This window comes from Amblyomma americanum, chromosome 7 (assembly GCF_052857255.1).
Source record: "Amblyomma americanum isolate KBUSLIRL-KWMA chromosome 7, ASM5285725v1, whole genome shotgun sequence".
Lineage (NCBI taxonomy): Eukaryota > Metazoa > Arthropoda > Arachnida > Ixodida > Ixodidae > Amblyomma > Amblyomma americanum.
Window position 1 is genome coordinate 76,005,301 of NC_135503.1, and position 26,356 is coordinate 76,031,656.

Sequence of the window (26,356 nt, forward strand, 5' to 3'; positions counted from 1 at the left end):
TCCATTTTCCATTTAATTTCGCCGTGACGTCCAAGTGACGAAAGCAACAGCAGGTAGGAAAGCGAACGGCTAATCACAGGCACAGCCGCTACAGTCGCGGTGGCGCTGCTAACCAGTCTACTGACTCCGCATCCAGTCCGGCTGAGTCACACAGGCCATGCTGTGCCATTTCGTCGGCACTGGATTTCTCTGCGGAGGCTGAAAGGTGCGATAAAACTCGACAGGGGTGTCAAAGGACCCGTCGTCGTGTACCGTTCGTGGGCATCGACGCCAGACCACCAGTGCGACCTGGGCTCGAGGCGCATTTATGTAAGCAGTTACATCAAGTGCATGTTTTTGGCGAGACCAGAGTGACGACTGCTCCGAAGCCCCACTGAAATGGCAGCAGCTAGCAATGGCAGAGGACAAAATGGAATGGCAAGGGAATGGCTCCTTACACAATACGGAGCCAGGCTGTGATTCAGTAAACAGCATGCCCTTTACATAGATAGGATATGCTTCTAGAGCTCAAGGGTGTGCTAACAGATGCATGGTGCAGTGCAGGACACGTGCACCGGACCTGAAGAATGGCAAGTGCAACGTACAGAAAGTACGTCAAGATGTCTTGAATAAACAGGCATTCAGAACTGACTATAGCTGGATACAACTCAACAACAGAGCGGCAGATGCCCCTCAAAGGAGGCCCTCAAGCCAAAAGCGTCGACCAATTCTCATGACGTCGTGGATAATCGTGCTTTACCTGGTAGCATGACATCGCAGGGGATGGCAGATGAAAGAGGATCGCCCATAGACCCACAATGCCTAAAAACGATTTCAATTATTTGCAGGAGTGAAGCGACCTCATAGTGTGAGGAAACTACGGATCCGGTTAAGTAGTTTAGATGTATACTTGATACGCTTAGCTTGTGGAAAAGCAGAGCGCGGGAGAATTTCTTGCGAAATAAAGGAATATTATTGAGTATGCAGGAAAATCAGTGTCAGCAATAATTTAATATTAATCATCTGTAAATTTGAGAAGTGAATCGTATTTATCAGGAAAATTATACGCTCTGTAAGTAATTAAGAATTTGTGCTTACTTTGTAGCAAAAACACCGCTAATGGCAAAAAAGTTGTAGATGTAGATCCCACGTCGGTCTTTAATCCACACAGTCAAGAGTGTCATCTTATCAAACGGATGCCTTGCAGAGTTACATGACTGGGAAATATGTGTTTCATATGTATCTTATTAATGCTCTGGTTACACGTGACTTTACTGCTTTGGATTTTTATTTGGATGTCAGTTTTGTCAAGCATGGCAGGATTCACATGGGGAACCTAGCACTATAGAGCTCACGAACGGGCTAGTTGTTAATTCTGGAAGGGAAGGATGACTGCTAAAACGCGCTGTATACATACTCACAATGTCTGCGCAAAGGTGGGAGCTAATCGTCATGCTGCTTTAACAGGTTCTTGTTTTCGCCATTTTCTTTTACAACGCTTGCGATTGGTTTTAGTGGATTTAAGAGAATTTTTTCGAATTGTGAATTAAAATTTTTAACAACACATGGATAATTAGTGAACTTATTATGCGACATTTTATATGCGACATTGCATTGCTTCCAGGGCGCACTAGCACGTTAAAAATCGTTACTTTTAGTCGTTCTTATAATTTGCTCTAAAAACGAGAGCTCTATAGTTATCCCCCAAAATGAATGAGATCAAAATGTTCAGGCTTGAATTTGGACTTGAATTTTTAGATATTCCCCATAGAATGCATTCCTGCTGTTGTTTTCGCAGACACCCCGGCGAGCACCGAAGAATGCCTTAGGTTCAAAAATCTTGTTTACGTTAACCGTTCGGGGATTTCGAAATATTCCTTTGCACAAAAGAAGACGACATTCGACTCGTGAATATTACAAGCACGAGCGGCGAAGACAAGGCGAAGGAAGGCGCGCGAGATCACGTGAAGCCATTCTTTTCAGTCTTCCATTTTCACGAAAGCACGAAAGGCCTCCCTGGTCACGATGAGACCCCCGTCCTTCGGGTACACCAACCGCCCGCAGACCGGACACTCCCGCACCATGACCACTACGTATCCTCAGGACACTATGAGCTGCAGCGCTGCCCGGAGGACCACGGAGGAGTTTTCGCTGGGGAACCTCACGTACAGCGTCAAGTCGGAGCTGCCGTCCTGCCCACCGGAGAAGACGCAGTCGTGCGACAGCGAGCGACGTTCGGTGTCGCCCGCGGCCAGGCGCTGCGCCTTCAGATCTGAGGGTCAACTGCGGCCGATGCTGCCGCTGCCCCCTGCTGTGAGGTCCGCGCAGCCCCCGTCACTTCTTCGCCTCACGGGCGACCGAGGGGTCAGGGCACCACAGCCGGGGACCTGCGCCAGACACCTCGGACAGCGTGGACAAACCGTAAGTCAGGCTATTGCATAAACAGGAGACCGCGCACTTCTTAAAGTTTTTATTTATGTGGTGTCGCCTTGGATGGCGACCTGAACCGTGTTGGAGATACGCCAACTATCCCAGCAGAAGAGTTGTGTTGGCTCTCCGCAGTTGGAGAGAGCCAGAAGGTTCGAAGCCCATTTATAGCACTATGCTGCGCTTTGTAGTAGGAGGAGGCACAGTTTATTTTAACAAAAGAGCAAAATGCCCTCAAGGGTGGGCTTCTTTCTTGTCTAAAAGTCCACGGGACTGGGCTTCACGGAGAGCTCTGTCCACTAGCCATGTTCGATCAGCTGGTGGAACAACTCGCAGAGAGGCCTCAAATTAGGAGGGAGATGGGTTGGGTAGGGGGGAACTACCATGGGTAGGGGGCATTCCCAAAGGCAGTGCATGAAGGTGGCCTTGGCCGCCCCACCTGTTAAACAGAGCGGGAGGTTTAAGGGTGGTAGCGAGGAAGGAGGTAAGGTAGAGATGTAGCAGTGTCTCTGCAGTTACCACCAAAACGCGCTGTATTTTGAATCTACTGTGCGGTGAGGTGCTGGGAGGGTGAAACGCTGTCTTCACAAAGAAGACACAACCAGCTCGACGGAAAGCCACGACGAAAAAGGATAAGGGAATTTGTTGTTTTCGTTCCCTTGCCCATAAACGGCTATGTAGGGAGACACGCGCTAATGACTAGCACAACAGTTGCATGATTTGTTTAACGCGCTGAAGGAAAAGGTCGGTCAGACTGCTACCGGGCGCATCCTGTGCACGCGCAGTGGCTAGGGCGGGTAAGGTGTGGCACTGCGCATGCACATCCAGCGTGAGGCAATAAGGTATATGTGTCCGCTAGGCTAAATTTCTGCAAATGAAAGGGCCACTGGCACGTTACCGCAGGCAGCTAAGGTCTATGCAGCTGCGATAGGGAGATGGAGGTTTTAACATCTGCCTCATCATTACTTCGCAGCGCCGTAAATGTTTCTACAGAAGGCCTCTTGTAAGCTCCGCGTACACACGTATAATTGTGTACTGGCCGAGTTTTGTACCTTTTTTCCCACTAGAGTCGCAACGTTATTAAATTGCGTCCATAGAGGCGCCTGTGGCCTTCTGATTTTTTGGAAATCTTTGTTTCAGGCGCGTGTTTATCGCTGACGCATGCCGGTTTACTGGACGCCTGCTATGCATGCGCAGTGGCCGCTCCTGACCTCATCCATGTCTCTGCACGTGCGCAGGAGACGTCTGGTAAACCGGTATACGTCTCCGGTATGCTAAAAACGTATGTTGATTCTTTCTCTACGCCCTCGTTTATTCTGTCTACGCTGAAGACGCTGCGTTACAAAGAAATGTAGTATAGACCAGCCCCATTTCTAGCATTGATTAAATTTATGCATGTCGCTGAGAAAATGAAGAGAGAGGCACAACCCACAAGCGCGCATTTAGCAAGAAAGCATTTCCTTGTGACATGAACAACACGAATACTGCCACGCTGTCATAAGTGACGTTTGTGTTGGGCCTTACCTATTGGGCTCCACTTGAATGAGCTGTCCTCACAATGGATCGTTTAATTTTCTCGTTTCGCAAAAATACGTAACTTCTCTTGAATGAAAATGGAATTACCGGTGCTAAAGCGCCTATAGAGAAGTTTGGGACCCTTGACTCTCACCATTCCGACACAAAGCAACATGTGCCTCCAAACTTCATCCCGGACTGAGTTTAGAGCTGCCTCTGGAAAAGGCATGCTTCCAAAAGATTACAGTTATGGTGTCGGCTCTGCAGTCGTTATCAGAACGCCGATCACAAAAAAGGCCGCAAAATGTCGAAAAATGGTGTATAAAATATCTTCTTGCACTGTCGATCAGTGAGTGAAACAGGCTACCAGATGGCATCACTCAGTGCCGCATGTGTGATGTGGCGCGCAGTTATCTTATTGCGCGTGTTTTTCACTACATATATGTCAGTGTTTTCGCGGCGTGTGCTGTGATCCTAGCTTCGGTGGATACTTTGCAAGATTACCTATGTAATATATATATATATATATATATATATATATATATATATATATATATATATATATATATATATATATATATATATATATATATATATATATATATACAAAAGTCGTGTCTTTCGCCCTTCCGTCCTCAATTATTCGCGCTGTTTTCGTGTAACGTACACTGCAATATCAAAGGAATAAGCAAGCTCAACGCGAGATATGTGAGCATTTTGGGGAACCTCGTAATTTCACAGAAACCGAGGAAAACTAGCATGCAGTTCTCAGCATGCCGCAGCAAAGGGGTGCGCGCAATAAACAATTATGTTCTTATCTGGTTCTTGTATTTAGAACGTAATTAGGGGAAATAGTGGAATAACGATGAGGGTAGGTCATCTTAAAACCGAATTTTCATGGGCAAAGAAAAGGCGAACGATGGCGCGGAAAATCCTGACATGCCGTAGTTTCAGTTTCGAGTTGGTGGTGGACGATGTCTTTCTCATCGATTACAGCTGATGTTGGTTGCTTTACTGTGTAATTTACCTTTCAGACGTGCTTTTAAACTAACTCCATAGCACAGCCACGTTTCAGCTGCACAGCTCGAAAAAGCGACTGACGAGAAAGACCAATGCTGCAGCGCGCGGGACAAGCGCAGTTGCAGCAAGCATCACGAAAAAAAAACCCATTCGGACATAAATTGCTACAGTACGAAACACTACATGATACACTCCGTACAAAAAGCAGTACCATACCTTTTGGATGCTCTATTGTGAACCAGCAGAACACCTTCGGCCCATCAACAGATAGTAGCCTCGCCCTCGCTCCGGTTCGGTCTAAACATAATTCGGTAGAATGGTCGCTGCAAAGTCGGCTGCCTGCTGAATGTTTTTACCTATTTTTTCTGAAATTTATGCCACATTAATGGTATAACTTGGCCTTAGAGCGCGGCAACAACCACCACAAGAAAGAGCAGAGTTGGCGACGCTACCGCAACGGGACTAAACAGAGCACAGTAGACAAGGCGCGAGTGACGTCCTGTCGTCTGCTAGTGTCGTCCCATTGCGGTGCATTGGACCCTGATTTTTGAAACGTCTTTAGCGAAAATTTCGCTGGTCTCCTCATGCAGCTGACGGCGCAACAGGTAGGCACTGTTGTGGAAAAAGAGGACAATGACAAAAAGACGAAATGCTAAGTGTAAAACGAAAACCGAAACTGAAAAACCGTGCTGAGGTCCGATTTCGAGCACTGCCGAAGGGCGATTTCCGGGACCAGCACGCTTACATTCGGTGGCTTCACTTTCGGGCGCCCGATGCGCCATCTAGCCCCCTAGTGGAGATCAGTGGGAAAAGACCGTTACTTTTTCAACCGTGTGTCAACTCTATGCCTATGTATATATATATATATATATATATATATATATATATATATATATATATATATATATATATATATATATATATATATATATATATATATATATATATATATATACTAAAGAGTGTGATATATATATCACACTCTTTTTTGCCGTACCATCAAATGTTGTCATTTTCAAATCCTAGAATAATGCCCTCGGGCGCTGAAGGACTGTATTATAAATAAAAAAAATATATAAATAGGTACATCAGCGGAGGAAATCACCGGCAGTAGCTCTCGTCTCATTCGTGAATTAATGTACGCTTAAAATTCTATTGGTCGGCGCAGATTTACGCAGTGTACATCATCGGTGGGGCGCGTGCAGGAAACTGGACGGCAATACTCTCGGACATCAAGATAACTTACTCGCCTATTAGACCTGAAGTCTTCACTTGCAAGCAAGTGAAAATATATTCCCTTTCATGAGGTACGGGTGTGCAGTCTATGCGTATAGGGTGCCTCTCAGTGTGCCCTCTCGTGGGGACGAATGAGGGTGGGCGCTACATCTCTTGCCATGAATACTGCGTCGCGACGGTGGGCAAAAATTTCGGTGCATTTCGCTACCACTGCATCACAAAAGTTATGCTGGTTTTTGATGACGGTTCTTTCCTTGCCTTATCTGCGCAGCGTTTTGCTGAGCCCTTGCCGACGGCCACCGAGCCGTCAGACGGCTTGCCGGAGGCTCTGCCGAGCCCGTGGCGCTGCCGGCACGCCATAGTGTACAGCTTGGAGAGCGACTCGGGCACCACGGGCAGCTCCTCTACAAGCAGCACCAGCAGCACCAGCAGTGACACCACCAGCACCAGCGGCGCTAGCAGCAGCAGAACGGCAGTGCTGTACGTGGGCCCTTTGCGCGCACACTGTAAACTATTGACTACACCCATAAGGGTGTAAAGCCGTCTGTAGCTGCAATACAACATGACCAAATATAGCGAAATAGGTATCGTCGACATGGTGACGTCCATTGCGTAGCACGCTTACTTTTTCTTGTGTTAAAGGGGTTTATTTGCTGCAAAGATTCCACCAGACATTGTTATTCTGAATGAAGTCCTGACGAGACAGGAGAGGCAGGTGTCCTAAGTTCGTATTTGCAAACATCGCCTATGACAAATGGTACAATAACTTTCGAAGTTCTTAGTGCTGGTTATCGGGACATCTGTTTAAGCTCTTGGCGCACGTGCAACGGTAAGAAGCCGTTACACGCTATGAAGGCGAAAAGAGGAGCGGATGAATGCGAAAAGGACAGAAGCATGATAGTCGTCCACACTTTTAGCTCTAGAAAATAGTTTTATACTGTAGAACTGGCTATTTACTAACAGAGAAGAGAGAAGTGGAAGTAGAAGATCTAGAAAGAAGCGTCTCATATTAATTTTCTCCAACTTGAGCGCTGAGTGGTCGCGTGCGAGGCCAGCAGACGCCATGCTGTGGTTCGAGTATGGTTATGTTGAAAGTGCTAAGAGCGTGTGAATTTTATGTGGAGTGTCCCGAATTTTTATTAATATTGCGTGACAGTCAATGTCAGCGCATTATTGAACAGCGTAGCAGACGACGCTTCCGTCGGAGAGGACTTTTGGCGCTTGCGTGAGCTTTCAGGAATTTTGCCCTTTAATCGCCGTTAAAACGTTGTTCAATGAAGCACGGCAAACGGTCGCGCGATGTTATTAAAAAATTTGGAAGTCTGTGTATGTTTCTGCGTCACGTAGTCAGCGCCATTATGAAATCGGAGTCATATACAATTTCGTTTTCTGAACTTATATGTATAAACATTCTGCGGCTGACACTCCTCAAAAACAATTACTGTACAAGCACCAGGAAAATGATAGAAGCTTATGCTGTGGACGAACATTACATGCAACCTTTATTTTTATATTGATTATAGTTCATTATAGTTTTATATTCATTATAATTCATTATAGTTGGATGCAAGTCAAGAACGCAGCGGCTTGTCCTCCTCTAAGAACCCCCTCCCAGCCAATGACGTCGTCCGATTCTCCTGCTGCGATCACAATGTAGGGAGCTGGGTCACAATAGAAAGAGGGGTCTATCTGAGCCCATAAAGGGAAGGGCTCCTCCCTCCATTATGGCGCCTCTCCCTGCATTGTCACGCTAGCAGGGAGTGGTAGAGGAAAGGTGATAAACCCTTAGGTATGTGGTCAAATGTTGGGAAATAGCCCCTGTCTCTACTGTGGGGCCACTCTCTGCATTGCCAGACTAGCAAGGAGGGGTAGATGAAAGGGGATCGTCCCTTAGGTATGTGGTCAAATGTTGGGGGATAGCCCTTCTCTGCATTGTCAGGCTAGCAGGGAGTGGTAGATAAAAGCCTATAGACCCTTAGGTATGGGGCCAAATGTTCAGGATAGCTTCTCTGTCCATTGTGTCACTGGTTTCTGCATTGTCAGGCTAGCAGGGAGTGGTAAATGAAAGGTGTTAGCCCCTTAGTTATGTCCCTCTCTCCATTGTGGCGCCGCTCTCTGGATTGTCTGTTAGCAGGGAGTGGTAGAAGAAAAAGGCAAGTCCCTTAGGTCTATGGTCAAACATTGGGGATAGCCCCTCTCTCACAGCTCCACTTCCAGCATTGTAGCGCTATGAGAGGCATGAGAATCGGCCGACGTAATTTGCTGAATGTGTGTCCTGTGACGGAGTAAATCCGCTGTGTTCTTGAGTTGTGTCGGACTAGAGCGTATGTTCGGGTTGGTCACATTCTGGCCAATCCCGGCGCGTAACCCGTGTAGTTGCAGTGGCTGATGTTTCATGATGATAGCACAGCAGGACCGCCCGCAAGTCGACAGGTGGATTTGCTGAAATGCCACTAAACGCACAGTGAGGTCACATGCAGCTAGCAGAGAAAAGGAAAAAGGAGTAATGAAGCGGAGTTTCGCATTATGGCAGTTCTGCGACGAAGCGTAAAAATTCAACTTAAAATGCTGTCGCATGTGAGAGTGAGATGTGGTGGAGCTTGGTGTAGGAGAGCAGGGCTGGAGCAAGATGGTTGCCGATGCGTCTGTGACTATTTAGAGCAGAAGCTTCACATGAAGACAAGTATACATGGTACACGGTGTTGTTATGACTATGTCGTGGCCAAGAATAACTGACTACACCTGGTCACCAACGCGAATACTATTGAGGTCGGCCTAGAGTCGCCGCAGTCGTGATCATGTTATCGAGGTATACCTGCTGCATTTGGGTCTTAAGAGGGCGATTTCTTGCGTGTGCACAGGGCACGCGGACAGGCGGTACAGCTATATATTGGTGAGTTCTACTGGTCGGATAAGAGCGGGGTAACGCAATCGCACCAGGGCGACTCACTCCGCTACTGAGTGACCCGATCCTGATGGAGGTGCAGCGAAACAGGAACATGCTACTCGAGGAAACCCGACGGAAGTTGTCACGCTCTACCTGTTCCAGAACTTTGATCTACATCTGCCCACTGCATTTGTGCTTGCGGTGCTCCTTGACGATGACTCATATCTTGCAGTTAACTACTAATATTTTTTCCTTTTCTTATGATTAAGGACGCACTCATTACATAGCCACAACCATTAGAATCCACGAACTCGATCAAAATCGACCACAAGGGCATTCTCCACCATGCAGGAAGAAAAGTTCCTCCGGATTGACGAGTTAAATTCTCTGTGCTGCCACTCCTTCCGCGCGCAGGAGGGAGAAAAAAAAAATCAGCTTCCTCTTCTTTTTTGATAGACCGTTCTGGGCTCTCCTGCCCAATGAAATCTACCAGTGGCAGCAGACAATATTTTTGGTTGATTAGTTCCCGCCTCCTGCCGCCTAAGTGGGCGACGAAGGGTGAAAAAAAGAGGAATGTGCCTACAAGATGTTGAAGGGCTCGTCTGACGGCATGTGACGGTGCCGCGTCGCAGGCTGTCGCGTTCGGTGCGCATCGGCGGCGTCCAGGAGGTAACCGCGAAGGGTCCTCAGGCGACCATCGGCTCCGGAGCAGTGGAGCGCCGCGACGTGTCCACGTGCACGGACACCGTGCCCATCGAGCCCCGTGGCTGGGGCGGTGGCGGACTGCCCCTGGCTGTTGGTGGCGCCGTGCTGGCCGTGCTGCTGGTCACCTCGGCCGTGGTCACCGCCGCCAGGCTGGAGAGGCGTGTCACGGCGGCCTCCGACGAACGCCGCCCGCGCGACGCCGCTGGTGAGCTGCCTGCGAGGGAGAGCAGGAAATATCTGTTTTAACTCATGGAAGTTTCCGCCTGTTCATTTCTTGTCTTTGCGGTTCGACTCAGCTAGCTAACTCTGGTGTCCCAGCTGAAGGTTGTCAAACTTTTGAAAACCTGTGAAACCAAGCATTGGCTGTTGATTTTGACGTGGCCTAATCTGCAGTGTGTTAAATTCTGCGAAGTTAATTACAAATGCTATTTAGCTTTGCGCCTCGGTGGCTCAATGGTTATGGTGCACGACTGCTCATCCGAAAGACGCGGGTTCGATCCCTGCCATGGCGGTCGCATCTCGATGGAGACGAATTGCTAGGTGCCCGTTTTGTGTGCGATGTCAGTGCACGTTAAAGATTCCCAGGTCCTTGAAAATACCGGACCCCTCCATTACGGCATCCCTCATAGCCTGTGTTGCTTTGGCACGCTAAGCCCCATAAACCACTAAGGAGCTAACTGCTCATTGAAGTATTGACTTCAGGAATGAAATATCGGTGAAGCAGTTTGAGGTCTGAAAGAACTGCTTACTAATGTTTTTATCAAATGACCTTTACGTACAGTAGTTTTTTTTACTGGCCTTAAAAGATAAGGTTCTTCCACGTGAAAGCGGTTCTGCTTCAGCGTAGGAATTGAGACGCGTCTCGGAGAACAAAATCCGCTTTTCAACGGGGCGCTGCCCCCTTCAGGGATTTGCATCTGGACTGGGCGAGAGATATGCTTCGACAGCTCTCACGTTTTACCTTTCTTTTACGGCCAGTAGAAAAAGCAGCGTAAATTCTACCTTGGTGCGAGCGTCAGCCAGCCGTTTTCTGACACGGTCTGCAACTTCTGCACTGACACTTTATTTCCGATGCTAATAATTAAAGAGTTAGCCAATGAGTTTCTATTCATTAATACCTTTGGAGATAAAAAATAACTACGCCTTGCGACTTCGAACAGTCTTCAGTGGGTTCCACGGGGCTAGGGCACTCCATATTGTTTAGAAGTTTGATTACCTTTAGCTGGGACACTTGTTCTAAAGTGGCGAGTAAGAAGATAGCACATGTGACCATTCACTGCAGCGCACTATTGGCAACGTCCGGCGCTACAGCTTAGGAACTCGCTGATTACGAGAGTGCCAGGCGTTCCCAATAATCACATTGAGGGGTGGTTGAGCAGATCGGCATCGAGTGGTGAGGAATTCATTTCGTTCTTCTTTTTTTTTATTGGGGTTGGGGGGGGGGGGGCACACGGGGTATGCGGAACCTGTGTTGAAAGCTGTTCATTCTAAATACCATACGCAAGGAAGGCCCGTCTTACGATAATGAGGTAGTACATTTAAAGGCGGCTCAGCCTATTTGACAAACGCTTCTAAAACTTCTGTTGTGAGTAACTAAGCAGTTTTGTAATGTAGGGAGGCAATCAGCTTACACTCCGTCCTTTAAATGAATCGGCGGACTCGGAGTGGATGGGAATTCGACACCCCTATTATAAAATGGCAGTGGCTTAGCTCGGCTATGCTAGGTTATATGTAGCGAAAGCTAGTTTGAAACTCCCCAGTTGGCCTTGGTCACATATTCCACAACGTATGAAGCACAGGCACAAACGTACAGTACGACCTGTATGTCCATGTTTGATTTCAGCACCGAGGCTATCCAAGGATTGAAGGGGTCGCGCCACTCTTACGCCTATTCTCTAGGCTAACGGCACGTTGTTCTTTGGTTTCTTGAGCCCGCCGCTGAAATCTCTTGGTAGCATTCCATCGTTCATGGCCTTCAGTGAAGCGGGATTCAGGTCTCTCCTCCGGCTGCTGTCGCTGCTGCTAGCGGTCGAGACACCGGACGTTATACGTCCCTGTCTCGCGGCCGCATATTCACGGCGGCGTTTAGCCAGTCGTTCGGAGCGCTGTTTCATCTGTTTCCTGGGCTATTCGTTTCCACTTCATCTCGTTCCGCTGTCGATTCCACGCCTCCTCCAGCTTATCAGAATTGTCGCCGTCCATACTGTAGCCTCAACGGTGGCTGCGGCGCACGCCAGCTCTCCTTTTCAATCCTGTGACATCTTGTCACGTATGCGACGCAGCTGTCGAAGAGAGCGGAGGCGTGCGCAACGACGAGGAACGCGGTGTCACGTCCTATCAAACGGCGGCGACGGCGAGCGGCGTGGTGTGACGTCATTCTAGATGGCGCGGCTTGCGCGCGAAGCACAGTAACCTTCCGCGGCGAGGCGCGCGTTGTGACGTCACGTGCCTCGATGGAGTACCGCCACGGCGAAACCGCGAGTTTGCGGCCAATAAAGCTTTCGCTTTAAAAATTATCCAGTTAAGCTCCGTCTGGATGCGGTTGATTCAGCGAGAAGCGGACATAAGGCTGCAACCTTGGTGTCTGCTTGGGCTGTTGAAGATTTTTTCGTTAGGCGAGGCATTGTGTATATAAAGTGGGCAAATGGAAGAGGTTCCTCCTTGTCTTTCAATTTGTTCTATGGTCATGGTAAACAGCACTGCGTAGTCATCGTAATCGTGCTACCACGCTACGCTCGCTGTTCATTCGTGTCAGGGCTGTCGGGCACCGAAGCGGTGCTGCCGAAGGCCGCAGCAACCGCACCCACGCGGCGTGAGGGGCCCGGCGTAGGGGCCGAGGAGGAGGGGAGCGGGCGGCCGCCTGGAAGAGGCCGTCCACTCTGAGCGACGAGGAGGAAGAGAAGGAAGGTGTCGACGCGGACTCGACCACTGAGCGGCCGGCCATCAGCCCCGGGTCGAGCGCTGACCCCTCTGGCTACGGAAACGCCAGCGGTCCGCGACCGGCCAGAATCCGATGGAGCTCCCCTTCCGAAGACCCGTGAGTGCTGCTTCCAGAGCCTGCTTCGCAAGGAATGTTCAGCTGGGCTGTTCCTAGACATGGAAACGGCTCAAACTTGAAACCGGAAGCTTGAACATTTGCACTTTGTCATTTACGGATTGACATTGCAACTTGCGCAGTCCAGAGCCTAGTACATATGCGATTACGTGCTTGGCGCGTGCAGTGGCTTCTTACCTTACAAATGCATTTTTTGTCACGGTCTTTCACTGTCATTAAGTGCGGAAAGATAACCTCAGGAAGGAAATGTGAAGGGGCGTCTTAATTGGGTGTTCCTGTTACCCTAAAGAAAGCTTTGGAAGACGTGCCTGCTGCCACTTATCCCGTCAACCGGTAAATGCGCGTGCGTAGTGCGGCTATGCTCCGTTGTCTCTCGTTAGCTTGCTGATGGTATAGGCTAGATCTGTTCTGTGAATGGCTGACTAAATTAGGCGAAGTTAAGAGGAGGCCTCAGTGGCTGTGTAGAGAGGTAGTGGGGTGGTGGGGAGTTTGGGTCATTCGCAGTTTATGTAGTGTGATACACTTACCTGTTCGGCTTACGTAGACGTCACAACTGCTTCCACGTATTGTTCCAGGAGCCCGGCAAAACCGTGTTCTTTCTTCTAAGATTGGTGGAAGCTGTGTGCGGTGCATCAGCATGACGTTCCCGAGGTCATGTGCAAAACAGTGTATTGCTAACAGGCTAAATTTCAGGCCAATTAGCGATGTGTCCTAATTTTTAAAACGCCTGTTGTAATATTTGAAACGGTCTGTATAATTGTTGCAATTGCTCTAGAGCGCTTCATTGCTTTTAAAGTCATTTCACGCATTAAATACCTGTCGGCACTGCCCCCATGTCAGAGGATACGCTTCGTTGCGGCGCATGTGAAGGGCTTAACAGAACTGGCTGGCGAAGCACTACCAGCCCGCTACTGATCTCTCGGTGTCATCAATTCTGTTATGAACCAGTTTGCGTTTTTTATTGGCCAAAGGCTTTTTTTCAATGAATGTGCAATTAGCCTCCCTCCTGTGCCAGCATCGGGCGCACCTTATGCCTGGAAATTTCTGCAATATCTGGTCCTGATCTGACTTTCTGCTACCTCCGGCAACGTGTCCCTTGTATTGGTGCCCATGCGGTCACACTAACAGAATAGGACCGACTATCTGCTGTGCGGATTGCTTGCTATGTCCGAGTTAAATCCTTACATTATTAACGCAATAGCTTTAACGAGCTCGTGTCAGAGAAAATACGGCACCGTCGTCGGCGTTGTTAACCGTGAGGGAAAAATCCACGAAAATTCCCATGTATAAAAACCTTGGAGGTAGATGGTTCGTCTAGGTCATGTAATTTTGTGGCGTCATAGCAACCTGCCCATCGAATTGTGAGCAAACTGCGCACCGTGCCAGGTGGTAGTTAAGTTAATGATTGGTCACGAGAGGTTGCTCGGGAAGAGCAACCTGGGTCGCACGAACCCCACTGGAGGCAGCACCTGCCATAGCAGGGCAGTAGTGGTATGATAATTTCCAGACATTTACGAATGTAAAGTAGCGAATGACCTTCTACATGCATTTATGGGGACGAACCAATACGCTATCGCGTCTTACCTTTAACGCTGAGATTAAGTGTCGCCTCCAATTGTTTTTATTTAATCTAGAATATCCTCCACTCAGTGCTGCTTTTCAGTCCACGCTTGTCTATACTTCTTAAGGTTAACCCGACTACGCTATTTCCATTGTCAGGATGTCTTGAGTATTCGAAAAAAAAAGGCATTCGCTTTCTGTAGACACGATTAATTTCCCAAAGAACATTTCATTCAACGCCCGCATCTGTGCCGTCGTTCCAATGATAGTGCTAATATAGATTTTACTACTCTGTTGATCCCACGATTGGGCGTAGACGAAGCCCGAGTGCGGGGCAGTCTTCTACACGTACTGCGCCGAGGCCCGTCGCGAGTTCCACTACCGGGCCTCCGCGGACGCCTGCCTGGCGGTCGGCGAGGAGGACCAGGTGGTGCAGCTGTGCAACCGGGGCGCCAACCGGTTCGTCTCGTGGCGAGACTGCGAGAGGAGCTGCGTGCTGGCTGAGCCGCCGATGGAAGCCTGCCTCGACCGGACCCTCTTCATCGGCTGCAGGAGGTACGGGGACCACGCGCGATAGGCGTTGGCCGTCCACCGTAGGTTCAAGGGCGAAGAATGAGCAGAGCGCAGCAATTGCAGGTGTTATCTTCTATCTTCATTTGGGTGCGGATAGTTCATCAGACAACACCCAATGGCATCTGTGCAACTTAGTCCTTTGAAACAGTTCTTGATTTTGAAGTAATAAAATGCAGAATTTGCTTCCTGGTTGCAACGCACCCAGCTTCCTCTGTTAAGCCGGACTGGACCACATGAAGTGACCATAGTTGGAGCATCCTCGGAAACGCTTACTCCCGCCGACCCACAAGAGAAGGAGGCAGTTTAGTTACAAGTTTCGCTCCGCCGTTTGCTCTGGAGGCCACCACTTGTGCAATGTTGCCGTGAGCGACCATATATCGGGTGTTCACCTAAGATGTTCAGCAGTTTTAAAAATAGGCTTTAAAAATACCATTGTCGGAGGTGAAGCGTCTCAGAGTACAGCTAAGACGTGCTAACTAGTTGATTGGTTAACTGATATTGAATAGTTGACTTTGTAACTATTACTCTTTGTCTCCTTATTTATTGAGAGACTTCTAGCCCTAGTAATTAATATACATATAAGTTTTTAGAATTTAGAAAACGCTGCTACCGTCGGCGCTGTGGACCAATAAATTTTATCCATAACGCGCCAAAATACCGTTGCTCTGGAAAAGCTTGCAGGCAGAACAACCTCTCCAGTGCATTTAACTCTTCGAAATAACCAAAATTTGTTGGGCTACAGCGTCGAAAGTAACAGCGTTTTTAAATTTCAAAAACTGAAGGAGATATTACTTACACGACTCCCAATAAATAAGGAGACGAAAAGTAATAGTTAAAAAGTGAACTGTTAAATGTTAGTCAACCAGCCTACTGGTTAGTACGTATTAGCCGTATTCTGATGCGCTACACCACTGGCGATGCTATGGCGATAAAAGCACTCTTCCATATTTTCAAAGCATTTCTGAACATGTTAGTTGGAACACCCGGTATGGATAGCCCCAAGGCATTTGGTCAGAGGGAGCTTTTAGTGCAGCCATCTGCAGGTATATTTATACAAGGCTGCGCACCAACTGCACCATAAAGACCAACCATCGGTATAAGTTTCACAACCTATGTGTTGAGGTGCTGTGCATGCGGACTGCCTTCGTGATGTAGAGCTCTGATGTTCTGGCTGCTGTCTGGATCCTAGAACACCCTGCACGATTTTGACGGTATATATAGGCGTGGTATCCGCCTCAAATGTTTTGTTCACGTCTCAAAAGAACACTCAAGAAGATTCCAACCAATTTTCGTTCTTTTGAAACCAGATGTTATGGTTCTTTCTGAATAAGTTTTTTTTTTCGGGAGCAAAAGAAGCAGTTATTGCTGAATAAAACGGGTTTTAAAATTTGAACATGTTTTTCCTACTGCTCAACGCAAATCCGCGACTTCGAATACAAAGTGCTATTTGGTCGCCGCTTGCAAGTGAATGGCAGTGCACCCTAGCATGTGGTAGGAAAGTCGTGCTCGTTCTGGTCTGAACTATTTTGGCGCGCCTGGTGACTGGATGAGAACTGGTGTTTAAAAGTGAATAATTCCTGCCCACGCTAAATCACTCTAGGTCCCTAAATGCTGTGAAGGCCCAGTAGCATTGTCATATCTAGTTGTATTCCATCATCATTTTCCACCGATTCAGTAGGCGTCTGTTGGAAAACCTTTTTTTCAGTGTCCGTTGGAGAATATCCTACTATAAAAAACCCTCCCCGAGAGTCTAAAAAAAAAAGGAGCCCAAGGCTTCTAACAAATAAAACAGTGCGTTCTCAACGGCAGAAAAAACCATTTGCCTCGAGATAAGTCTTTTAATGATTTCTTGACGGTGATACGACGCTACAGTTGGTTTCCCTCCTGCCGCTATGGGAGGAATTGGGGCTGATTTACGGATTGGCTGGACAATGGTGTATATAGAAGTTTTTCTGACACCTCTCCTATCCTCTAGGCATCTACTATAAAAACCATTCTTGTCGTTGTGGTCTCCTTGCGAAGGCGCCTGGTGGTAGCGTTACTGTACTTTGTAGTTTTGTTTTTTATGACTGATAATAGCTGTATTATCTTCGAAAGTATACTTTAACGTGGCAACCTATGGAAATAGACGAACATCCGTTGTTATCAATGTCCCTTTGACAGTCATGCCAGTTCAGATTGGTCGAGACTTACAGCAAAAGGATCTCAGACTTGCGTCTTCGATGAAGGCATGTCGGAACATTTTTTGTGGTAGCTTTTATAAGCGTGTGCTGTTCAGAGGAATGTGAAAGGAAACTGACACTTTATTAGCATGCTTTTGTTGAATAACGTTGAGATGCCAACCGGACAGGTTTATGCCAACCAGGAGAATACCGGCACGAGCACAAGAGTGCCAGCCGCCGCGAGCCTCACGCAAGCGCGCAGCAGAGCAGCCAAGCTGACCGGCCTAGCCATAGCATGTGGCTACTGCGTACATCTCCCCTGACAAAAAAGCAAAATCTTGGGAGGAATGACGCACCGTCCACACCTGTAGTGCCGGTGGGAGGCGTCAACTAAGGTTGTTTGTGAATCTTTGGAGAAACTGAAGTCCCAGGTTGTGTTAATGCCTTGTCGTCTTCATGTATGTTACCACACAGAGATTCCTCGTATACCACATCTTGGTTGTCTCCCTCTTAATCCGCAGGCTTGAGAAAAAGGATAAGATGGGTTCGATTTCGCTGTATAGTGCCGTTCCCAGTGTCAACTATTTATGATTTAGGCTCGCTTGCGGGCGCCACCACGTTCTCTTTTCGGTTTAAGTCTGTAACCCGGACTTCATCACCTTCCAGAAGGGTCAGAAGTTGCCGTACGTCATGTCGTCTATCGTAGTTTCTTCGCTGCTGTTCGCGGTACTGGGTTTCTAAATTCCGAAGTTTAGTGGCACCTGGCAAACGGAAAACAAGCCTTTCGAGAGTCAGAGGAATCTGTGTCTGCAACCGCCTCCCCATTTATAGTTCAGAGGGTCTGTAGCCATTTTCCGTGAAGTTGACCTGTAGGACAAGAGGGTCAGCTACGGGCCTTGTGTCTTTTTAATTTAAGTTTTGATGACTTTCACAGCAGGCTCAGCGAGTCCGTTGCTCTGAGGGTAGTGTGGGCTGGATGTGACGTATTTGAACCCATATTCTTTAGCAAACTTAGTGAAGTCAGAGGACGAGAACTGGGGACCATTATTTGAGACCATCACCTCTGCAATGCCGTGTAAGGCGAAAATTGATTTGCAGGGATTGATCACGATACTTAATTATAGGTTTTCTAGAGGAGTCAGTTCCGGATATCTGGAGTAATATCAGTCAAGATTAACCACAGGTCCTTTGCAACTCTCTCCCATTGTCTTGAAGAAAGCTCGGTGCTTTGAAGGGGCACTTTTCGGTTTCTGGACGTCTTGACAAATTCTAGACAATGTTTTTATGGTGGTTGCGATGCCTTTGGCCACTGTAGGCCACCAAACACAGTCCTTAGCGCACGCCTGGGTCTTTGTGATGCCGAAGTAACCTTCGTGCAAAAGGTGCAAAATTTCTTTCCTGCACGTGAGTGGGACAACCACACGTGCTGCGCAGAGTAGCAGATCGCCCTCTACAGCGAGCTGTGGACAATGTTCGTAGAAAGATCTTAATTCAAACGGTAAATCTCCTCGGGAAGGCCATTCTTTTGTGCAGTGTTCTTGGAGATACAAGCACATGCGATCTCATTTTTGAGATTCTTTCAGCCACTCAAGGGGGTGCTGCTTGTTGGGAAGGGTTGTCCTCACGCAGCGAAAAAAGCCTCGATGTCGCTTTCTAGCTCCATGTCGCCAGTCTCCTGCAGAGGTGCCCTGGAAAGCGTGTCGTCCGCGAGCAGTTATTTCCCACGTACATATACCACTTCGTACTGGCACCTCATCATTCGCATTTTAAGTCCTTATAGCCGCGGTGTAAGCACATCAAGACTTTTTGATACCAAGATAGGTACCAACAGCTTGTGGGCTGTTCCGATTGTCAACTGCTTGCCGGCCAGGTAGTCACTGAATTTTCCGCAACCCGAAATCAAGGCAAGAGCCCCTTTCTCTATTTGCGCATAACGTTCCTCCGTGTGAGATAGAAGCCGGGAGGCTAGTTGAAGACGCGCGAAACCCTTGGCTGCAAGAGGTCTCCCATCATGACCGTATAGCCGCCGAGGAGGACACGACGACGGCGGCTGATGTGGGAGCATGATGAAAGTCGTAGGTGGGAGGACAGACTCGTCGGCGCCTGTGCCGATCTCGAATTTGACGAGTTGGCCTTGCACGAGGATGGTTGTCGCCCATGTCGACGTATCGAAAGGAAGAGACGGTTCCGAGAAATCCACCTTCGTTGTCTGGTCCCGATGCTTCAACGATGTCGACCCGGCGTGGCATGCAGACAGGCGCGTAGTGGCCGTTCTTGTGGCTGCCGTTGCATACCTCTGTCTGCGCTGGGCATAGTGAACGCGGGTGTCCTTTTCCATACCAACGACACAATGTCGGAATGTTGTCAGCTGGACACGAATGTGGCCTTGATTCAAAGTGCTCTCGGCTGTTGTTGGCATGAGTAGCTTTCGTGAGGTGCCTGACTTGCTCTCTGCCTGTTGAAATTTTGTGACGGTTGCGTTACGGGGTGAAGCTCCGCTTGCTGCTGACGAACGCTTTCGACCTGCCTGACGAACTCAAGCGCTTTCTGAGAGTAAGATAAGCGTCAAGTGGCAGCCTCCCTGACAATTTCTGGTTTTGAATGCCGATGACCAGTCTGTCTCGAACCAGTTCCTCTCGGAGGGTGCCCTACTCACAATGGTTGAGAAGCGTGTGAAGCGCAGTTACAAAGTCTTCCACGGAATCGCCGTCGTTTAGGACCCTAGTGTTGAAGCGTGCCCGTTGAAAAGTGACGTTGCGCCGCGGCATGAAGGAGCTGTCGAACTGCTTCAGGACGACTTCTAAGTTCTGGGCGTTCTTTCCGGAGAGTTTGAAGGTTCCGAATACGTCCTGGGCCTGGCTGCCCATCAGGTAAAAAAGCGTGTCGACTTGGCGTGATCCTTATTTGTCGCAGAGACCGCAATTAGTGTAGAAACGCTCGAACCACTTCCTCCATTTCGGCCAGTCGGCAGGAGACTTGAGGCAGAGGGACTCGGGCGGGTCAATGACGGACGCCATGTTCTGGCCGCGTAGTGGAGGCCGTAGACGCTGCTGTGACATGTGCCACCGTAGATGGGTACCTCAGCGAGAGGAAGCAGTGCCGGCTTGGCTTACTGTGGGAATTGCGTTACTTCTGACATCATGTTGAGATGCCAACCGGACAGGTTTATTCCAGCCAGCCGAATACCGGCACGAGCACGAGACACGTGTCAGCGGCCGCGAGCCTCAAGGCAGTGCGGAGCGAATAACACCATACCTAGAATAACACCATACCTAGAACAAATAACACCATACCTTTCAGTTTTCTTTGTTCCTTGTTAGCCTCTGAACGGGTGGTGCCCGCTGAGCTTTTTCAAGTGTGATGAAGAAAGTATAAGTAGACTGTTTTTGTGTAGTGCAAATGGGAGTTAAGTTTCCACAGTGCCATAGCTGTAGTTTGCAGATAAGAAGCTTCCTTGTACAGTCTGCGAGCGATGGAGATTTTGATTTTGCCCATTCCAACCCGGCCAGATTGCGCTTCTAAAATCCGTTTTATCTACCGCACGGTGTTTTTTTTTTCAGTGTGTTTCTTTTATACAGTTAAATTTTACGCAAGCGACAATTTTGTATAAGTTTGTCTATCATTGAATATTGTTCTCTATAGCAAATTTGAGCGCTTTTTTCTACACGCTTTTAAAATATCTCCAAGGATAACCGCCCAAACATTTAATGTCTTATGTTCAACGGTCACTTTTGGAAAATTCGCTCCGGTCTTCCCAGAGAACAGGGCCTTTAACGCTGTCGCGTTAATATATCACCGTTCCCAGGCTGTCGAAATTGACCGGAGGCCTCTACTACGGCGTCCCTCATAGCCTGAGTCGCTTTGGGACTTTGAACTCTCATAAACCGTTCTGGCCTGCACCTGATTCCTCTGCAGGCAGGACGTCCGCTCGGGCTGGTGGTGGTTCGACGGCCAGCTGTGCGTGGCCTGGAGCTTCCCCGGGGGCGGCTGCCCGGCCAACGGGAGCTCCGTCTTCTCCACGGCCGAGCAGTGCACCAGCCGCTGCACCAACCCGCGCTACCCGCCCTGCACCGCCCCGCGCTCGGCGCCCTGCGGCAGCGGCCTCCTCAAGTTCCCCTTCTTCGCCGCCGACGCCCCGTCCGTGGTTCGCGGGGGCAGCGCGACGCGATGCTTCAGGCTGTCGACGCGCCTGCTGTCCGCCCACCGGTGCCTTGTGGGCGCCAACCGCTTCCCGTCCCGCACGGCCTGCGAGGTGGCCTGCAAGAGACCGACTTAGCGCTTCCACGGCGTCGTGGGGAGCGGCGGCGTGCTGCCGGGAGAACAGTGGGGATGTGGGAGGGGGGGGGGGGGGGGGTACTGACGGAGAAGGGAGCGCCGCGCTGTTCGCTTCTCCGATTTTATAGTGTTAACGTCGGCGCATTCTTCTTTTATAATTTCTCGATTATAAACACACTCTTGATGACTGCAACGAACCATGCGTGCTTCGAAGGCGTGTTTGCACGTATCGAGTATGCCAGTCTATACGTCGCTGCTGTTGATGTCGCAACGTGCCTGTCTTTTTTTCTCAGCTTACAGCGGCATGCTTACCACTGTGAGCAATACCGAGAGTTGGGCCCCGCCCAAGCGCTGGCTATAGATTCTGTGCAGTCATGAGCGTTGTTCGTCTCCCCTCCGCGCTATTTTTCATCTTGAACTGACCACTGCAGGCCGAATATGCGGGATGTTCAAAATTAGGCTTCCAAATTTTTTAAGCAGTCGAGTAGTACACGAAGCCTGCTTTTACTCGTTTTCGTTGTTTCCAGCAGACGCAGAGTGAGATGGTGTCACCGTCGCCGGCAGTCACCTAATGAGCTAAATAGTTTCCCATTGCGCTTAGAATGCATGATCGTTTCGAAACTGTTCCTAGCGTATTTTATTGTTCTGGAAGCCCGTAGCCCGCCCGGGACCAGATATATACTCGCAAAAGAAAGCATAATTACCCATGCATGATTGTGACGAAGGGCACATCCTCCCTAGTGCGAAGGTTTGCTTTAGTATTGTTCCGTATGTCAACGGCGCATGTGGAGCTCAGGGCTATTCCTATTTCACTTCCGGTTGGCGAATTTAAAAGCCACACCCAAAAGCCGTGGTACACTGGGTGACGTTTTGCGCCGAAGATACCGCCTTGCACTTTTTATTGCATGGGACCAAATTGCGATTCACAAACACGCATGCTAATGACACAGTGGCTGTGGGCATCTGAAATTACCCAGTTCGCGTAGGTAACCTACATTGAAAACATTTGTGTAGTACTCGTAGGATGTTTCCAACGGAGTAATTTTGAACGCCCTGCAAGGCCCTCTGGGCATAACCCCATGATTTTAACGACGCCTACAACTAGCGACTTAGCGCACAATAAAGTGGCTCCCAACGAACCACAGAAAGAACTAATAGACGTCTAAAAATTGTGTGTGTGTGTGTGTGTGGGGGGGGGGGGGGGTGAGAGCGTGACATCTAAAGTTTAACCTAAGCAGTTTTTTAGATATAAACGTTTACTAGCACTCTACTAGCTTTGCTAACACCACGCTTGTATAGGGCTTGATAATCTCTTGGGCACAAATTTTGAATCATTTTAGACATTTATTTTTTACTCCGAAAAGGGTGCCTCGATTATTTTACACATTTGAAAACCGATTTTAACGCTACCTTCAAGCCCTCTAAAGCTTTAGAAATATTGGTTCATTCTCCTGAAAGAATCTGATCAAGAGAGATCTCAGAGACCACATTACAAGGGGTATACGGCTGCAATAATGAGCCATAACTGCATGTGCTATTATGAAAATAGAACACACTATTCAGCCACTGCGTTAATTCTTTATTGAATCCAGCGCACATACCCACACAGAAAACGATAACGACGAGGAAATTAGTAGCACTGCCGCCGCGGTGGCTCGGTGGTTATGGTGCTCGGCTGGTTACCCGAAGGACGCGGCTCGATCCCGGCCGCGTCGGTCGAATTTCTATGGAGGCGAAATTATAGAAGTTCGTGTACAGTGCGATGTAAGTGCACGTTAAAGAATCCCAGGTGGCAGAAATTTCTCGAGTCCTTCACTATGGCGTCTCTCATAGCCCGAGTCGCTCTGGGACGTCAAACCCCCATAAGCCATATAAGCCATCATACCACTCCTGGCGCAGTGATGCAGCGGTTAGGCGTTGCACCGCTGCCCTGCGGTGTCAGGTGCTGCCATCGGTGGAAGTTGTGCAATCCAGGGTGCTCTTCCCAGCAACCTCTCGCGACCAGTCATTACTGTAAATATTCTGATTACCGTGGAGGATAATGAGCTTGCAAGCCAATTTTTGCGAGGCCTTGCCCGTTTGGGCGGAAAAAAAAATTTAAATTGCCATCTTTTGATAGGCTAACAACTACTATGTCACCTGCCATGATGGGCAGTTTGAGCACATTCCGGTGGGCAGGTAGTGAAGACACAAGGTCACGTGACCTAGCTGGCTCACCTCTTCCGGGTGGCTTCTCTGGGGATTTTTCTCTGACGGTCAACGGCGTCGACGCCGGATCTTTGGCGACACGAGCTCGTTAATGCTACTGCGTTGAAAGGGCCTCCCAGGCTGACGAGCCAGGCATCGGGGCTACGGTGCAAGGACACGTGGTATCTGTGGTATAGAGAAGATCGGAATGTTGGTGCTGATCGTGACTAAATATGGGAGCAACACTGACACTGCGAAGTGCATGTCAAGAATAACGGAACAGGGGGCCAGCATGAAAGGTGAGGTCACGAATCGCAAACACGCGTTATTAGAAAAGTTTCGAATCAAGAATGTACAGACGTTTAGTTAGCAGGGTAAAGTACGTTGCACCACACTCAACGCTAAAGAAGAACGAAGCCGAGAAGTTGATTACAATATTCGGAAGGGCAATCCGGGTGCGGATGTCCGCATCGACGGAGAAGCTAGAAGGGTTTGGTATCCATAAGTGGCTATAGGAACTCGAGGCCCGTATTTTAACGCAGAAGTTCAGGTCAGTAGGAAGCACAGCAGGAAGGGGTGTTTTAGGGGATGGCCTCCGCAAGTGGACTGCTCTCACACGTTTTCAGGCCATCCTAAAAGTTGTGGAAGCCGCCGCTTCGAGCTCCTACTACACTGAAAGCAACTTGTGAGACGGTTTAACTGGCAGCCTCTATCGCGTTACGAGTTTTCAAGCTTTCTGATCTTTCATCCACGCTTTCTCGACTTTCTAATGGTCGGCGCGAATACCTCTGCCAACGTAGCCGGGCGACAGAGCAGGTTGAGTGAAGAGAGAGAAAGGCTCAGCTATATCGACAAAGGCAGCTTTATTTAATTTTATGTAAGGCAACTTTATGTAGCCTAGAACCAGGCCAGAGCCAAAGGAGGGCGGGCGAGCACAACACCGCGTCAAAGATCGAGGTATAGAGTCACTGGAAGCTTGTAAGATTTGAACGCAATAGCGTTATACCTTAAGTTCGGAGAAAAAGCCGTGCAGGATTACCTCTGGCCTCACCCGAAAAAAATTTTCTGGCTACATGCCTGCCTCGAACACTCATCGCAAGCAGAGAACAGGCCAGAATAGACAAAACACGAGTGTACAGGCGCCCAAATCTTTAACTGGCGTGCGCGAGCGGCGACTTTTCCCTGCGTCAGCGCCGTATGACGGGGCGAGGCTGGAAACAGTTTGAGGTTAAGCGCATGCGGACAAAGCGCGCTCAGCTGGGCCCATCGTCTGCTAGGCTGTTCCCTCTTATGGACGTCACCCCCCCCCCCCTCCCCCTATCGAACTTGAGACGATTAGGCAGCGTGAGCAGGCGAATGGTTTTGCTCGCATTTCAAATTTCGAAGATCAGCGTCGTTGCAACCAAGCGAAAAAATTAAATAAACGATAAATCACGCTGAAACGATCTATCACGCGAGAAACCAAAGAACATGGCTCGCTCGTTGGTTACCTGCTGACGTAAACGCTTTTTCATGTATAGAAAAAAAGAGGGCGGTTGTCGACACACTGCGTTATTTAGGCTTCAGCGCGGCGGCGAAGCTGTAAGACAGCTGTGAGACTTCAGTGAAGCTGCTCTACAGGCCGTGCTCGCGGGAGCTTCTAGCTGCTACCAAAATGCCACCCCGTATACCTCAAACGAAGAGAGTTCGAATTATAGGAATGTCAATAGGCGGCTCATCGCAGAAGGAAATTGCTAAAGCAACTGGAGTGGCTCCAGATTCTGTGGGCAGAATAATACGTGCCTACCGGGACGAAGAACCAATTGGAGATGCTCCTCGCTGCCTCACCAGAAAAACAAGCGAAGAAGAAGACTTGCAGATTCTTGCCGGCGCTAGTGACAACCCGTTCATCACAGCGGGGGAAATAAGGGCTGCCCTCGGCCTTAATGTGTCAGATGAATTAATTAGGCAACGGCTAAGGGAAGCAGGAATCATAAACGGGACAGCTGCTCAGAAGCCTCTACTTTCCGGCAGTGCCAGGGCAAAAAGGCTAGCCTTTGCTCACGAACATCTCCAATGGACCGTCGACGATTGGCGAAACGTTGCGTTTACAGATGAGAGCACCTTCTGCTCTCAGTGGGACCGGCCAATAGCAAAAAGGTAAATCAATAACTTTTGTCTTTCTCTCGTGGCTTGTTTTATTATCCACGATATTACTATATTGCTACCCACTGTCAATAATTCGCATTAAATACTACTTTTTTTAAAGGTATGATCCCCGTTACATCCACGACGTCAAGGCAAGCGGCCGAACATCTGTGAACGTGGGGGGGGGGGGGGGGGGTCATCACGAAGGATGGCCTCGGGCCTCTTCACCGCATTGATGGTCGGCTGTGCTACACAACATATATTGGCATCATTGACCACCAGCTACTTCCTCACGTGCTGGATGGACCCTACAGAGATGGAGATTTCCTGCTACAGCATTATCTTTCACCGATCCACACGGCGCACGCAGTGACCGCACACCTCGAAAACCTTGGAGTAATGACGCTAGATTGGCCTCCCAAGGACGCAGATATGAACATTATTGAAAATGTTTGGGGCATTTTAAAAGCCAACATGTCAAAAATGGGCCTCCATACCGCTACTCCGGATGAGTTGTGGGAGGCCACCAGCAGACAGTGGGAAGAGCTGAAGGCCGATAGCGACCTTGTGCCGGCGCTCTACGACTCCCTGCCACGACGCATGTCTGCCGTGGTCGGGAATGGCGGTGACTTCACCCGCTACTGAACG

At 49.0% G+C, this 26,356-nt stretch overlaps 2 protein-coding genes across 2 annotated transcripts; both read left to right on the forward strand.

The window, feature by feature from the left end:
- The first annotated feature begins 1,962 nt into the window (after positions 1 to 1,962).
- On the forward strand, positions 1,963 to 12,652 carry LOC144097811 (uncharacterized). Its single transcript, XM_077630439.1, has 4 exons — positions 1,963 to 2,400; positions 6,449 to 6,657; positions 9,697 to 9,974; positions 12,525 to 12,652. The coding sequence occupies exons 1-4, from the start codon at positions 2,005 to 2,007 to the stop codon at positions 12,650 to 12,652; spliced, it is 1,011 nt and encodes a 336-aa protein (XP_077486565.1). The 5' UTR covers positions 1,963 to 2,004.
- A 2-nt stretch (positions 12,653 to 12,654) lies between these two features.
- Positions 12,655 to 21,395, forward strand: LOC144097812 (uncharacterized). Its single transcript, XM_077630440.1, has 3 exons — positions 12,655 to 12,806; positions 14,701 to 14,939; positions 21,035 to 21,395. Exons 1-3 carry the CDS (start codon positions 12,783 to 12,785, stop codon positions 21,393 to 21,395), a joined length of 624 nt encoding a protein of 207 aa, XP_077486566.1. The 5' UTR covers positions 12,655 to 12,782.
- The last annotated feature ends 4,961 nt before the right edge of the window (positions 21,396 to 26,356 follow it).

Excerpts from the sequence above, each read along its gene's own strand:
- LOC144097811 (XM_077630439.1), top strand. The coding sequence starts at position 2,005 with ATGAGACCCCCGTCCTTCGGGTACACCAACCGCCCGCAGACCGGACAC. Across the intron at positions 2,401-6,448 it reads TCGGACAGCGTGGACAAACC|CGTTTTGCTGAGCCCTTGCC; the intron begins GTAAGTCAGGCT and ends TTATCTGCGCAG. Across the intron at positions 9,975-12,524 it reads CCGCCCGCGCGACGCCGCTG|GGCTGTCGGGCACCGAAGCG; the intron begins GTGAGCTGCCTG and ends CATTCGTGTCAG.
- LOC144097812 (XM_077630440.1), top strand. The coding sequence starts at position 12,783 with ATGGAGCTCCCCTTCCGAAGACCC. Across the intron at positions 12,807-14,700 it reads AGCTCCCCTTCCGAAGACCC|ACGAAGCCCGAGTGCGGGGC; the intron begins GTGAGTGCTGCT and ends GATTGGGCGTAG. Across the intron at positions 14,940-21,034 it reads CTCTTCATCGGCTGCAGGAG|GCAGGACGTCCGCTCGGGCT; the intron begins GTACGGGGACCA and ends ATTCCTCTGCAG.